Source organism: Ctenopharyngodon idella, chromosome 17 (genome assembly GCF_019924925.1).
Source record: "Ctenopharyngodon idella isolate HZGC_01 chromosome 17, HZGC01, whole genome shotgun sequence".
In the NCBI taxonomy this organism is placed as follows: Eukaryota; Metazoa; Chordata; class Actinopteri; order Cypriniformes; family Xenocyprididae; genus Ctenopharyngodon; species Ctenopharyngodon idella.
The window spans coordinates 8,568,224-8,584,945 of record NC_067236.1 but is presented as its reverse complement, the minus strand read 5'-3'; the positions used below and the strand labels follow the sequence as shown (position 1 = coordinate 8,584,945).

The following is a 16,722-nucleotide window of genomic DNA, read 5'->3' as shown; positions in this document are numbered from 1 at the left end:
ATCTTTATAACATGTTCCTGTTCCAATTTTAATGATATTTGCATAGCTATTAGTAGTTTTACTGGAGCAAAAAGGGTATATTGGTGCCACAAGCTTTCAAAACATGGCTGAATTTTCCCATTTTGTGTCTGTAAAAAAAGACATCAGCTTCCATAGATTCCCCAGGGGAGCCTGTGACAGAGCTGGGGTCGGATGGGAACCTCCGCTACACTGGGGATGGAACAGAGGACATGTCTCTCTCCTCTGCATCTTCTCTTGAGAGAAATGACACCAGTGAGGAGTTCCTAGATGACTTTGATAACCTAGGGGACCAATCACAGAATGGCATCCTGCATAACAAAAATCCTTTGGCCACACCCACCCAGATGCGCATGCAGAGCTTCTTGAATGAGACCATGGACTGGACTGGGATTGGGCTGGCAGGTATAGCTGAATGTTATGCCTGGAATTCTTGCATTTATGTGACAAACAATACAGAGCTAATTAATAATTTTGTCCTAGTTGTGGCAAGCCCGCACTTCATGCTGTTATATCATGTCTGCTCTCAGGTGGCAAGGCAGATTTAAGGGGTGGTGTGCTCCGTGGGCCGCCGCTTATGTCCCCTGACGTGGATCGTCATGCGGCCTCCTCTCTGGAGCTCTCCCCCTCTAACAGCTCTGGAGGAACATACATGTGGGATGAGGAGGGCATGGAGCCACTGGGACAAAACACACACATACACCGTTGCAGCAGTTATGAGTCAGAACTCAACAGCATAGTGAGTACACACATATCCTCCCAAAATTGTGCTCCCCTTAGAGTGCATGTCGAAGTCTCAGATTTATTTGTCAAATATGCATCAACATAGCAAAGAGCAGTGCTTACTGATATAAAAATAAATTATATAACGAATAGGTAAAATATAAAGAATAAGTAGCAAATAAAGAATAAGTACTAATAACAAGAAGTAACAGTTACAATAACAACGATTTATTTATACGTTTTTGTTGTTTCTGATAATACATTTATTTTTGTTGTTGCTTATAATAATAAAAATAATAAAATTTAATTATAATTGTTGCTGATAATTTGTTGTTTCTGATGATATTATTATTATTATTATTATTATTATTATAAAATAATATTTGTAGTACCATGTTTTTGGGCCTTTTATTTATTAGGCTTGCATGGATTGCCTTTTTTGTGATTTGGATCTACAATTTTTGCATTGCTAGCCCAAAAGTTTAACCACACCCATTCTCGCAACTGTAATGCCACTGTATTAAGGGGGTTGTTGATTATGATTTCACTTTTTTAACTTTAGTTAGTGTGTGATGTTGTGTTAGAACAAAAACAACATCTGCAAAGTTACAACGCTCAAAGTTCAATGCAAAGGGAGATATTTTCTTTTAAAGATTCGCTGTTTAAGGACTACAACAAACGGCTGGTAGGGACTACAATGAGCTTCTTCCCGGGTTAGTGGTCCCCTTTGTTGTTCAGTTTGAACAATGTAAGGCTGAAAACTGTTACTGCCAATCGTCATTTTGGCTGCGTGAGATTCTCCAGCTTTGTTGTTGTTGAGCAACCGAATCGAGCTGTTAAAGCTCTGCCCCAATTTGGAAAGTGGGCTGGGAGCAGCAGCTCATTCGCATTTAAAGGCGTGTTTTTGCTGACACCCAAATAGGAGCAAATTTGACAAGCTATAATAAATAATCTGTGGGGTATTTTGAGCTGAAATTTCATAGACACCAGAGACTTATGTTACACCTTGAAAATAGGCATTATAGGTCCCCTTTAAACCATTTTCTGAGATTGTGGCTTCTGCAAGTCCCACAGAATGCTGTTCAACACTATTTGGGTGTTTGTAATCTTTCCTCTGCTGTGTTTCGATAAACCTTTTTTTGCTATACTGCTCGTTGGTTTCTGTATGTGTGATTGTGTGTGACAGGATCTCTCTGTCCGTATCCTGCTAATTATCTCTTTGCTAATTAGGGATTAGCCCCTGTGTCTCTTACTTGTGACTCTGCAGGAGTCTGACTCCGGGTCCCGCTGTTCTGAACAGAGTTCCTGTTCTGTCTCAGCTGTTTTTCAAAGCCCCTGTTTGAGTGGGAATGTGGAACGGTGCCGCTTAACATTCCAGCATTTGATCCCAGTGAAGCAGGCTGTGACATTGTTCCTAATTTTCTTATTTTTTTGTGTTCTGATTCACTATGTCAGATTGGCTCTGTGGAATACAGAACGAGTTAGGCTGGATTTAAAACAGTAATCAGATGTAAAATACCAGCCTTCCCCTGTAGTATATACACAAATGCACCCCCACACACAGACATGCTGACTTGACTGTGACTTCAGACATTATGTAATAGCAGCATGTATACATTTGAGCACGGCTGAGTCATTGTTCATCGTACTTGAGTGGGTTGTTCTTCTGATGTAGTTATATGCATAGGAGGAGGAGTTCAGTTCAGTGACTGTGCTTCAGGTTGAGCTGGGCTTTGAGTGACATCTGGTGGTCTACTGTAGGTACTGAATATTTTGCCTGTGTTTGTGATGCTTCCTAAAACAAGCATCATAGTTATTGCTCATACTTGGGGTTAAGGATTTTATCAAACCCCTTATCCAAGTATTCAAGTTCAATGCTTTTCCCGGATCTTTATGGAAGTGTCTTTGCTAAACCCAGTTTTATCCTGTTACATGTAAATCAGTGGCTTACCTCGCACATGCACAGTAATTGAATGATTAACTCTGTCTCCTGACGGCCGTGGATCTCCTCTAGATCCCTGTGTTGTTTCTATCTTTAGTTTAAGACTCCTGTGCTCTCAAGGATAATGAAATAGAGGCTGGGCTTTATTTAGATATCATCTGATCTTACCCTCAGCAAGTGATGTAACGCCAACCTTTATTTGAAGCTTGAAATGTACTGTATAGACAAGAGGTCAAACGTTTAAAGATTTTGCAAAACTGTAATTTACAAAGTACAAGTTTAAATACAGTTTAATGCTCTGTTTTGTGGAATTTAGTTATTTTTTATTTTCTATATTATACTGTATAAACATCAAAATTGAATAGACTCAAATTATTAGATATGTAAATAAATAACTAAATAATCAAACAAATAAATATATGGGTAACTAAAAATAAAATGGATTTACATGATTTTTTTATACTATATAAACTTCAAAATTAAATAGACTAAAAGAAATCAATAAATCAATCAATCAATTAATACATAAATAACATGCTAGAACAAGTTACAAGGTAGCAGATTTTGCCTAAATTAAAATGTCACACGTTTGAGGCTAGCTAGTGTGGGAGACCAAATGTTAGTTTGAAACTGATGAACTTTTGATAAATTTTTCTGCTAAATCAATATAAAATACCAGTTTGATTATTGCATATTTTTTTTGAATAAAACTGGGTAACAATGGTTTGAGGTTGAGCTGAGGTTGTCTGAAAAATGAAATGAAGCTTTTATTTAGCTGTCATGCTGTAGAAAGTGTCGGAATGTTACATTATTTGAATTGTAATCATGCAGTAACATAAATTAGTAGTTTTATGTAGTTTTTGAATGTGTTTATATCATAAAGGGTTAGTATACCCCAAAATGAAAGTTTTGTCATCATTTACTCACCTTCATGTCCTTCTAAACCCATAAGACTTTCGTTAATCACAAATGAAGATATTTTGGTTGTACTTTATTTTACAGTGCGTGCACTTACATGTAATTACAGTATATTTACCTAAGAAAGTTCCCAGTTATATAAGGCAGCTACATTAATGTTAATGTTACATTTAGGGGTAGGTTCAGGCTGAGTACTTAGTTATTACCCAGTTATTGAAATAACTATGAGTACATAGTATATACATGTGGAACAGTATTGTAAAATAAAGTGCTACTGATATTTTTAATGAAAACTGTAATCCATATGAATTGAGCAGTTTACTCCAAATTTTCTGAAGAGACACAATCGCTTTATATGATGAGCAGATTGAATTTAGGCTTTCATTTACTTAAACATTGATCAGCGAACGTAAACAGAAGCTCAACCGAACCTGACTGCTGCATGAGAACAAACCTGATTTGTTCTTGCTGAAGCTCAAACAAGTTTACAATCTCTTTATGAACTTTCTGAAACATCAAAAGTAGTAGTTGCGTAGAGTGTCAGTGGAGGGAGAGAAATCTCATTAAAAATATCTTCATTTGTGTTCCGAAGATGAATGAAAGTAGGTTTGGAACAACATGAGGGTAATGATGACTGTACATTTTGGGCGAACTAACCCTTTAAAATGAGTACTGTACTTAAGACCACAAGGGGGCAGTATGGATTCAAGAGACAAAAATGTCTTCAATATCTCCCCTTCTCTCTTTCCTTACATTGTATACTTGTGCGTTTAATCCCTCGGATGACTTCTACAATTCCCTGTTAGGCTCGTTTAAGAGTTGTTTATTTGTTTTAAATATAGTCCGTCTTGCAGGAGGCATTTACAGGCCAATTCATTAGCTGCTAAATGATCTAGGTGCATAAGCCTTTGTTTTCAACACAGTAAGTGATTCTGAGATGTGCTTTTATCTGCTGCTGTTTCAGTATTAATTAGCTGAGAGTTATAGAGCATTGTTTATGCTTTATCATTTGCTGACATTACTAAGACTGTAAACAGGATTTGTATAATTTTTTTTATAAATATTTAACATCTCTAATCAGCTCTCAATTTATTAAGCTAACTGGTTTATTGACTCTTTCTTATTTTGCTTAATCTCTTTGAGACCTGCAATTCCTAATGGCTTTTGAGAGCCTTTTCACACATGTACACAACCACACACAGTCTCAGAGCGCTTGGCAGAGCTCTGTGTGACACTAATATGTGAAATTGAATCTAATGCACATATTCAGGGTGACTGGAACACAAACTGAAATATGAAAAGCTAGTTACTATATGATGATAACATACTTGCTAAATAAGTGTTAACTTCTTTCCAAAAAACACTGTGTGTGTGTGTGTGTGTGTGTGTGTGTGTGTGTGTGTGTATATATATATATATATATATATATATATATATAAACTTAATTTTTTTAAACATTTAGTAAAGTTTACTAAAACTTTTAGAATTACAGAATCAAAATATTTGAACTCCATGCATATTGACCTCTTTTCTAAATCACCATTGAGAGTTTGGCTCTGTTCAAAGTATATCTGTAGGTGTCTGAGTAATTTTGTCCTGGATGTAATATGATTCAGGAATTCAAACACATTCCTTTTGATCCCACAAATATGATGTTTCACTCCTGAGCGCACCGCTCCGATTGTGTGAAATGTGATCAGGATTCTGGGCTTGTCCGATAGGACCTTTCTTAAATGTTATCTGAGGTCCTGTCTGTATCGGTCCAGCTCTAAAGGGACCTTTAATCCGATCTTCCCGGCTGATTCGCGCAGACCTATGTGAAATGGGCTGCGTTATTCCAGCCCTTTCAGCGCAGGAGGAGAGTGCTGATGGGGCTTGGGCTGCGTGTCTAAGCTGCCGCCCGGCGCAGTGAAATGTCATTTCCTCTGAAGCAACCTGCCGTGACTAAGCCCCTTTATACATGGAGAGAGTTGGAGAGAGTCAGCGAGAGAGGAACCTGAGAGACTGTGTGTGTAGCTGAAGTGTATAAACTCTAGCTGCTTTGAACAGACTTTGTATACACTTGTAAGACAAAGGTATGGTGTGTGTGTGTAGTAATGTCCAGGAGAGGGGCCTGTCTATGTTTAAGTGCATATTTATGTGATGGATGGGATTGGAGAACATCTTGTTAGCTTCGATGACTTGAAGAGATGTTGTTGTTTTGTGAATATATCAGTTGCATGATTGATAATGTTTTCTAAAGTATGCTGAGAGCATATTTGTACTGTGGTTTTTTTCCCCAGCTCCCTGCTGTATATGAAACATTGAACATTATGCAGAAACGTTCATATTGTACTGTTATTTTTGCAAGAACGTCCCCCATTTAAAAAAAACCAATGTATTTAACATAGCTTGAAGGGAGAGTTCAGCCTAAATGAAAATTCTGTCATCATTTACTCCAAACATCATTTCTTCCGTGGAACAAAAGCGATAAGGAAAATTAATGATGATTAGGACTCTTAAACACAAAAATACCCCCCCCCCCTCCTAAAAAAAGCACTACATTCAAGGTCTACCAGCTATATAATTTTGTGTAATAAACAAGCAGAAATTTAAGTTATACTACAATAAAAAAATGATTTTTCGAAGATAATACTATTTGTTTTTCTACTTCAAAATTTTATGTTTAATTCAATGTTACTTGCTCTTTCTTTGTAATTGTTTGTGAAATTTACTAGCAATTTCTGAGTGAAAATTGTTTCTACACTTTTTTTTTTTTTTTTTTTTTTCCTCAGTCTATAAAAATCTTGACTCCATTCTAGCCCTCTTTAGACAGTTAATGACTTAAAGGTAGGATAGGCAATGCTGGTTGAAAGTCTCTTCACATCCTGTTGGCAATCAATAATTAAAGTGGTCTAAATATAAAAAAAAAAAAAAAAAAAAAAAAAACTTAGTCTGGAAGTCTTGGGACAATAAATCTTTGTACGTCCAATCATTGCATGCGTTCTGAATGCAATAAGATGTTCTACCTGCCTGGCAACGTGTGTATTTGCATACCTCTGTGCGCTCTGCTTACACAGACGTCAGACGTCATCAGCGTTTTCCAGTGTAGAAAGCCTCAAACGGTTGTGGTGCGTCATGTCAAAAATTTTTCTTTTATTATTATTATTATTATTATTATTATTATTTAGTTTTTTATTTTTTTATAAGCGAGGTGCTCAAGTTGGCTCTAGTGTAGACAGAGTTCGCTTACTCAATTGCTTGTTTATGACGCAAAGCAACACAGCTGAAAGTATTCGTAATATGTTGGACCTTTTATTGAATGTAGCCTACTTTGACCTGTTGAGACATGCTAAATTTATTTAATAAAAAATACATTAATAAATTGTAATACTGTGAAATATTATTAAAATTTAAAATGACAGAAATATAGAGAAATATAGAATATTAATACAGAATTTAAAAAGAAATATAGTCCTGTCATGGCAAATCTGAATTTTCAGCAGCCATTAGGCCACCAAAGTGTCCACCAAAGCATTTTTAGCCAGTTAAAAACACCAGCGCAGCGGCACTATATGTGCAATGATACGGAATATCCACAGAACTGTTATTAGAATCTGATTTCGCAAATAGTTTGTTTCTGAATATAAAAATATTGACGCAATGTAACCTACTTGCTCTGGCCTTAGTTTTGGATGAAGAGATGTGCTGCTTGTTGTCGTTGTACAAGCAGAATGTAAAGGATGGTTGGTAGGGTATTTGTCCCACGCCTCCTTCACTGTGATTTTACCCAAAAGTTGAACATTGTTCAACTCTTGGCGACTGGTAAAAAAGCTTTGACACACTGCTGTCGTTTTAAAACAATTGAAAGCACTTGAAAAAAAAAATATGCTAGCCTTAGGAAAAAACACTTTGGTGGACACACAGCCTTACTCCAGTCTTGGGTGTCACGTGATATTTCAGAATTTTTTATTATCACAGTTGGAAAATTGTATTTAAAGATGACATAATGGTTAATCACTGGGCTGGCAACACAAAGGGCACAGGTTTAAACCAAAGTGGGGCATTGTAAACCAAAGTACCAGCATTGTGCCCTTGAATGAGACACTTAACCCCACACTGGTTTATAGTAAATGTCCCTGCAATTAATATAACGTTAAGCATTTGTTAAATGTCAAGTAACTAAATAAAAAAAAAAAAAAAACTTAAAAAAAAAAAAAAAACTATTGTTTTCAAGATGTCCTGCTTTTTAAGAAGAGTAAGTTTAATTTATGTAAGTTTATCATTCTCCATGTACACAAGTGATAAATGACCATAGACAAATGCCAGTAATACGCACTATTTAGTAGTATGCTTTGGAAATGATGAATGATGAATTAAATAAGCGAAATATCCCTTCAATTGGTTCCATCGCTGTAAGACTCACCCATGCTCCCAAATTTTATTCTCAACCTCGAAATCAATTCGACCCCCCTAACCTTCTTGAGAAAGACTCTGTTAAGATGTGTCACATCAGAGTAATTTCTTTGCTTGGTACAAATCAAGGCTAAGCCGTAAGGCCTTGTTTTCTGGTATTTCTTACCAATATTTTAACACACACATAGAAATGTGGAAAGTATTTTTCTTCAAAGAGCTTATTTTCTTTTGAACTTTCCTTGCCAGACTCAATGTTCAAAATCGCTTTAAAATGCATTAAAAAGCACCCCAATAACTGATAACTGCCCCTTGTGCGCCTGCCACACAGCTTGAAACGCCCTCTTTCATTTTCTGTCTGAGGACAAAATGAGGTGTCTTGATTTTCACCTTGGCATGCTTTTGCATTTTCAAATAATCAGGTGGCCGTTCTTCATGTTACTTGAGGAAAAAAAACAACAACATTGTTTTCTGTTCATGTTGCTTCCAGTGACTGTGTATCCCCTTAACTTTGTGGTCGTCCTTACATAAACAGTGTGAATGAATTACCACAAATGTATGTTTTTGAAAAATGTAATGTAGTTTCCCATCTCTATTTCTCTATTTCTCTCTATTGGTCTTTTCTCATGCACAGGACATTCTGAACAACTTGGATAACACTGGCTCATGTGACCTGGAAGATGATGACCTAATGCTTGATGTTGATCTGCCAGAGGACGGGGCCTTACACAATGGTTAGCGCGCACGCACACTCATAGTGTAATTGAGCACTGTAGCATAACCAGCTATCATTCACTAAGCCAAAATTGCCTTCTATTTGATGTCTAAAGTGATTACAGAAATGAAAAAGAGTTTAATAGAATCATGTCTGCATTCACTGTTCTCAAAATTTGTAGATCTGGCTAATAAATGACCAAATAAATGAAAGTCTCTCTCATTGTTTTCAACCCCAAGGCATGAAATAACCAACATCTATTTACCTTTATAACCTCTGTAGTCATTTTGAATTGAATTTGTAATATGTGCCTTGGATTTCTCTTTGATCTATTAATTCATCTAATATTTGCATAGATAATGATAGCTGATCAGGTTTAATCATTGTGATGATTGATCACAGCCAAGTGCAAGTGATAGTCGCTACTTTGAATGTGAATGACTTTTGTAAGAATGAGTATTCTGCAGTTCATTGTGTTTTTTTTTTTTTATCAATTCAGATTGATGAAGGGATTCTTGAGGGTTGAATACAGAATGTAATTTTGTATTTTAATTATTTGTTTTGTAGAATGTAAATTGTCATAATGAACTGACAACAGGACTTATTTTCAGCAGCTTGTATTTCTTTTTTTTTTTAAGACAGCGAGAAAAGGGTTTTTTTCTGGATTATTTATTACACAACTGCTAGCTGTTGTTTGGAGCTTTCTTCATGTTTTTTTTTAATGTTTGTTAGATGAATTATCAGTTAAAGCTTTAGAAAATATGGTTACTTTTCCCCCAACAAATCTTTAGGTTAAAATAACCTTAACTAAAAGGTTAATATAACAATTTCATATAAATGTGCAAGTATTTTAAGTGTTTCTCCATTTTTATTCACCTTTTGTGCAATTGGTTTAATAATGCCGTGCTGTGACGTGAATTTTTAAATGTATAAATATTTCATGTAGTCTCTCAATTAATTTGAGGTCATAAAATGCATGTATAACAATTATCAAAACTAGAAAATGTTAAAAATGTCTAAAATAGTTTTAGATTAAGTAGAGCATGTTGCACTGAAGGACATTGCTCTCACTGCTTGACTAGTCATTTCAACTGCCAAATAGAGTCAAAATAAATTTGCTAAATGAGTTATTAGTGCAACATTTTGTAAAATGCTGAATGCTTTTATTCAGCAAGGATATGGACATTAAATTGTTCACAAGTGACACTAAAGACATTAATAATGTTACAAAAGATTAAGAAATAATTTAATATTAAAAAATATATAAAAGAGCACAACTGTTTTCAGCATTGATAATAATAAATGTTTCTTGAGCACCAAATCAGCATATTAGAATGATTTCTGTAATATCATGTGACACTAAAGACTGAAATAATGACTGCTGAAAATTCAGCTTTGCCATCACAAAAATACATTACTTTTTCAAATATTTTGAAACAGAAAATAGCTATTTTAAATTGTAATAATATTACTGTTTAGCTGTTTATTTTTTTTAATCAAATCCATTGGTGAAGATAATAGAATCACCAAAAACATTAAAAACCAACCTCAAATGTTAGAACTGTAGTGTATATAACTTTAAATAGTTGTATATTACATAGCCTATCATGAATTAGTTAGCTATTATTGAAGACAACCCCTGCCAAAAATACTGAATGAATGTTATCTCAATCATCCGAGTAACTCACAGATAAACTTAGTTTTGGAAGAGAACGTCCTTTTGTTGAGCTCACTTCCTGTTTCCTTCAGTCTCGGAGTGTGATTTGAGTGTGTTAGTGAAGTCACAGGGTGTTTACGGGTTCTGCAGATTCCAGTCTTGTATACGTAGACAAATTCCACACTAGAAGAGCTGGCAAACAAAAGACTTCATCCATACACTTTACAAATGACAATTTACTTGTATAATTGCAGCCTCTGTGTACAGGAATGACATGCACAAGCCCTTCCTGTACAGCACCATTTTGTCAGCTGTTTGTCTCATGTTTAAAATATATTTCTTTTGAGCATCTCTGTGTTTTTACTTGTTTTTGTGTGTGTGTGTGTTTTGTCATGTTTACATTCAGTATTTTGACCTCCGCCATCAGCAGGAATCAGTCAGTTTTACACCGCTGTGAATGTGTGTGGTATGTGTGTGTGTTGTATTTATAGCCTCGGGCATCATGCCCTGCAGTCATGTGAGTGGGGTTACAGATCCAGAGGAGGGAATAGATGACTTCAGGCCCCCTCCCCCTTTCTCTCCCCTCCCCGTCTGTCTGTCTCCTTCCCTCCTTCATTCCTTCCATGGTCGATCTGTCCGCTTGGCAGGCAGGAAGGCCTGCTGTTTTGACGCTGGTTCCCTTGACCAGATCCCTCTGGCCGAGTGCTGTGTCGACCCGGCTGAAAACACCACCACCAGTTCCTCTTCTCTTCAGAAGGCCCCGTGGCTCCGGGAATTACAGTTGTGTGTCTCTGTGTGCGTCTGGTTCTGGTCAAAGCTCCCAGGGGAACTCACAAACTCATACACACAACCTTGTTCCAACAGGGCGGAAAAGTTATTGGATTTGCAGATGCTCGGGTGGCCAGCGAGAAAGTCTTAGGAAGTTTGACAAAAGTTTTCTACATATTCTGAGTTATACACTGCACAACTTTGGAATTTTTAACCTTGGGGATTTTTGTCCAACTCTATTTCAACCTTTTTTTTCTTTTGGACATGTCAGTCAAAACAGACTCTCTGTGCTCTTGGTTCTAAGGTTATTTGTATTCGTGTGAGTGAGTTTTGGACTTTTTTGAGGCTTTGGCAGTGAACCGGACAGCAAGGACAAGAGGAATGTAGCAGGTCTGTTTTGGAGCTTAGTTTTCTGTCTGCCCTGCTTGCTGTCTTACTCTGTGCTGTGTGAGATGTGTATAGAAAGATTGAGGGAGTGCTTGTGTGTGTTTGTAAGACAGAGAGATTTCATATACCTCAGTGTTTTAAGTGTGAGTTTGCCCTGATATCTCGCCTCAGGCGGTGTGAGTGCTGTGTATCGAAACTCTAAGACCTCTGAATTTGGAAGGACCCCGCTCAACCTCCCAAAGAAAGGCGACCTTCTCTTTCCAAGAAGTGTCTGTTTGTTTCTGAGCGTGTCTATGAGTGTTACCAAGTACTTAATGTGTAATAGTGTGTTTAAAAGTGAGTTGGGTTTGTTCAATGTTTGTTTATTTGTCATTGACTGCTATTGACCCCTCTGTGCATGCAGATGGGATGGCCCACTTCGAGCGCTCTGACAGGGGGGGCCGGCCGGCTCAATGGAGGAGGAGACAGCAAAGATGGAGTGGAATGGATCATGCTCATAATGACAATAGGTGAATGCCTCAGAACACACATTTCCTAATTAAACGTAATATTCAACTACAAAATGTAGGGCAGGTGTTGATTGGATTATGAATAGTGGGTGTTACATAGCAGAATGAAGAGCAGGTGTTTCACCTCAGTGGCTGTTATACAAATATATGCTTTATAAAGGTATTATTATCTATTATTATATAATTTTGTTAGAAAATATATTTTAGCGTAACTGGAATAATTTATTCTGCATCCAGGAATTTTATAATATGGGGGTTATATTAAATCTCTTTTAATATTTTTTTTTTTTTTCTGCCTTGAGGTCCATAATAAAGGTTTTTTTTCTTTTTTTTTCCCAGCAAAAGCATTATTCAGTTAATGTAATTTATTTTGTTTTTTCATGATCATTTTTCACTTTCTCTCTGAGCCTTAGAATGAAATTATCTTTTTATTATTTTTAGTATTTTTGCTGCCATGCCTTTACATCTGTGTATACTGTGCTGGTTATTTTCTTCTTCAGTGTCACGTGATCTTTCAGAAGTTTAAAAGAACAGCATTTTTTTACATTACTTAATTCATATCTTTAAAAATAACATTTATGTCTTTTACTGTCACTTTTGGTCAATTTAATGCATTCTTGCCTAATAAAATGGTTAATTGTCTTAACAACCTAAATTTGAATGATAGTGTAGATTGATTGTGACAAGTTAACTAAACAACCACACTGAAATGAGCCTCACAAACTGTTAAGGTCAGACTGTTGTTAAGAGAGACGTTATAAATAAACTTCAGCCACTCATTCTTAATGCTTTAATTAAGGGTAATTTAATTGCCAGATATATACAAACTGTAATAATATAATCTTCTTCAGATTAGAAATAACAGTCACTGTGTGTGACTCAAATGCTCTGTTCTCACTCAGGTATTAGTGATTAGGTGTTAGTTGACCCTGAAATGAAATTTTTGTCATGTCCTTCCACATCCGTAAGACCTTCGTTCATCTTCGGAACACAAATTAAGATATTTTTGTTGAAATCCGAGAGATACTGTAAGTACTGTATATGTAATACTGAGTCGGCGTTCTGATGTAGAATACGGAACCCTGCACTGTCTATACAACGTAAACAGAGTAGGAAACTGACAAAATTGTTGAATAAAGTTATTTTTGTTTTGTTTTTGCGCACAAAATGTAGGTTTATAAAATTAAGGTTGAACCACTGTAGTCACATGGACTATTTTAACGATGTCTTTACTACTATTCTGGACCTGGAATGTGGTAATTATGTTGCTTTCTATGGGGGATTAAAAAAAACAAAAAAAAACCGGATGAACTTACACCTCGACTTTTGTCATTTCTAATGTGATAAGACTTTAAAGTTTTATATATGTCATCATCTTTGACATTATTTTTTGTCACTGTCACTATGGTTACAGTTGATAGAGCCCGTTGCACTTTCATACAGACAGTATTCGATACGTTACTGTGAGCGGTGGTGTGAACAGGATATCTCCACTCATATTCTCAAATCATTCTTGAAACTTTCCTTGGTTAAATAAATAAATAAACAAATAAATGTCTATCGAGAGTGATGTCCACTAAAAATTAAATTTAAATGATGTTATCAAGGACTTTTCAGTTAGAAAAACAAGGACGAAAAGTTTCTAATGTTATGCCAGTTGAATTTATACATGAGCACAAATCGAAATGTCTGAATATTGATTAATGGCCTAGTAACATTTTTATTCGGTATAGGGGTCCTACTGTAATCCTGTAGCCCAGGAGCCTCTGGTTATCTAAAGGAGCCCCTGAATATAGGTGGTCAAGTAGTCAGTGTACATTGGTTAATATCATAATGTTTGGTAGAAGCTGTTTTTTGCAGTCTTTTTGGACTGGGGAAAAATGTTTACTTAAAGTTGCCGTCAGTTTTCATCACTTTCGATTTCAAAGATCAAGAGAAATGTGATTTCTATTTTTTATTTTTTTTATTATATAACCGCTTTAATACTGATGTTGTGTTTCTTTCTATAAATTATATTAAATCTGAAATCTCTCTCTTTCTTTTAGGCTAGCCGGGTTTCATTACGATGCCTGTCGTACAGGCCATCGGCCTCTCCATCCCACAGTTCAGCATGACAGTCACACGGTGGTGCTAGATGACCTCACTCTCAAACACGTGGCGGAAGACTGCTCGTCTGTCAAATCACAGCTGCTCAAACTCAAGAGTCTGCTGCAGGTACCCCACACACACACGCACACACACACACACACAGCTGGATGAGTCAAATTTGCACTTACATATGCAAACTGCTAGCCTCTGAGTAGCTTTTAGTATGTGTGTAGGTGTAAAACAAATAGAGAGTAAAAAAAAGGGATGAGTTATAAACATGAGAGATACGTCCTCTGAATAAATTGTCATTTTATGTAGATGGATGATGGTGAGATTACTCCAGAGGGTTTGGATTCCAGCGAAGATGACAGCAGAGCCAAGCAGGTCCGTTACATCCCATAAACACCCACCTGAACAGAGCTGTTCAACTTGCAATCCTAAAACCTGAAAAAGAAAATTAGCATTTTCAAGTCATGGGGCTCCCTCAGGAATTTCTAATGTGTTTTTAGAAAAGTGTTTTTCAAATGCTAAATGCTTATTCTGGAAGAGACTTTTGCGGTTTGTTCTACTGCATAAAAAATACATTCATGTCTTAAAATATGTTGTTTGAAGCTGTTGTTAAGCAAGTTGTTACATAAAGACTAAAATTTCAAGGTACATGAGAATCCTCATATAGCAGCTTGTGTTTTTAAAGCACACAACAGTTTCAAAAATCACATTTAAGCTATTATTTATGTAGTAGAATGAAACATTAATATATTTCAAATAATGTTTACAACAGAACTTATTATACTCATAAACTGCAAACTGCTATTCTAAAAAGCCATTAGTAATTCCTGAGGGAACATGTGGTGAATTAATCTTCTGTTTTGGTCTACAAATTGACGTCAACAGCTCTGTGCCTCCTTTTTCCATTCCACACATGTATTATTTATGTGTAGACAATATAGTTTCATTTTATTTGTGTATGCATTTAATATTTGTGTTGTATCTGGTGTGTCAGATGGAGGAACTGATGAAGGAGGTGGCGCATCTCAGGGAAGAGCTGAAAAATAAAGATAAAATCATCACACGGCTCACTCATCAACAGCATCAAGAATCTGTGAGCCATCAACATTCCTGACACCTTCACGCTCACGCTCATTTTGAACATTTTATATTGATTGAATATACATAATACATGAGTGGCCAATCAGAGCCTGCAGCGTCTGCTGGAAGATACTGTACTAAAGCCATGCAGTCTGCGTGAATGAGATGAAATCAGGACAGGATGTTCTCAGAACAAACCCACATCTCATACTGTTCATTAACTTCACCACTCCAAGCAAAAAAACAAAACAAAAAACACACAGATAATGCCGCATCAACACATGCACTTTAACCTTTAATCCCAATTACTGTCACCTTTGCTGAGCAATTATATCATTAGCACTAATAAACTCACTCACCTCTTTTGCATTACACTGATTGCAAAGCAAAGAAAGCAAATGAGATTTCTTTACATTAGAACAAGAGTATGTTATTAGTGGTGCTTAAGGCAAGCTTCAGTATCACTTATACATTGGTTAGGGAATTCAGCAAACTCTTCCTCACTTCTTATGCTACTGGCATGAATGATACCTTGAATTGTGAGGGTTGTTGAGGAGAGGTGTTGTTACTAGCAACCTGATTTTTCACATAGTGAACAAAAAAAAACAGTCAATCAATCTTTATAATCAAAATATCATACAGGGTGGACTCTTTTTTTCAGAGTTTTAAATGTTTTTAAAATGGTTCTAGAAAATCAGTTCTACAAAAAATTTGATTACAAAACTACTTGGCATAAATGTAACAAAGATAATAATTTTGTATGTATAATGTATTAAAATAAATAACTTTTTTTATTATTATTATTAACAATTTGGAATATTTATTGGTCAAATATTTTTGATCTCCTAGCAATGCCCTAGAAAATACAACATTCTAGCTTTGGAAGTTTTCTTTTTAAATGTTTTTTTAAAATGGTTATCGGTTCTAAGAAAATTTAGATTGCATAAATATGACAAAAAAAGTAATCATTTTTAAAAATAAAACCATAATCATCAGTTCATAATATTGGTTATCGGAACACTAATAGCTTGTTTCCACTGAGCGGTACGGTACAGTACAGTATGGTATGCAAATATTTCCGTTTCGATTGTCAGAAGTTGTGAATGGTACCAGACTGAACCGAACCACTTTTTTGGGACCCTTCCATTGGGGTACCTAGCACAGTAGTCCGGTGTGGTGAGAAATCGAGTCCCCCCAGGAATCCCGAGTAATCCCATTTGTTCAACTGACTTTTAAAGGTTAGTATTTTTAGCGCCTGATTACATTTCCTGCAAAATCACGTATGATTTATATTGTTTAAAATGTGTTATAATGACCATTAATGTCTTTTAAATTACATGGTTCATATACTAGTATATAACTGAAGCTATAGGTTAACAGTGAAATCAAGCATTTCTGGTTCTTACTGTTTTTATTTTTAGTTAGCTTATGTACTAGCATAGCATACATCTACCCTATTAGCCTGCTAGCTTAGCTTATATTATATTAGGTATGTTTTTTGCTTCCAATATAGTTC

At 35.9% G+C, this 16,722-nt stretch overlaps 1 protein-coding gene and 1 long non-coding RNA gene across 7 annotated transcripts in view; both read left to right on the top strand.

Annotated features, from left to right (window-relative positions):
* Window positions 1-16,722, top strand: part of LOC127498962 (uncharacterized) — a 425,088-nt gene that overhangs the window by 212,950 nt on the left and 195,416 nt on the right. The window lies entirely within an intron of this gene.
* Window positions 1-16,722, top strand: part of ccser2a (coiled-coil serine-rich protein 2a) — a 47,895-nt gene that overhangs the window by 16,018 nt on the left and 15,155 nt on the right. For 5 of the 6 annotated variants that reach the window (XM_051868939.1, XM_051868940.1, XM_051868942.1 and 2 more), the window contains exons 3-9: window positions 141-423; window positions 549-757; window positions 8,628-8,727; window positions 11,924-12,029; window positions 14,075-14,243; window positions 14,436-14,501; window positions 15,121-15,219. In XM_051868939.1, coding sequence (XP_051724899.1) covers window positions 141-423; window positions 549-757; window positions 8,628-8,727; window positions 11,924-12,029; window positions 14,075-14,243; window positions 14,436-14,501; window positions 15,121-15,219 — 1,032 coding nt within the window. Of the gene's footprint in view, window positions 1-140; window positions 424-548; window positions 758-8,627; window positions 8,728-10,185; window positions 11,524-11,923; window positions 12,030-14,074; window positions 14,244-14,435; window positions 14,502-15,120; window positions 15,220-16,722 lie in introns of those variants that run through there. The other variant, XM_051868945.1, reaches the window with a different exon arrangement.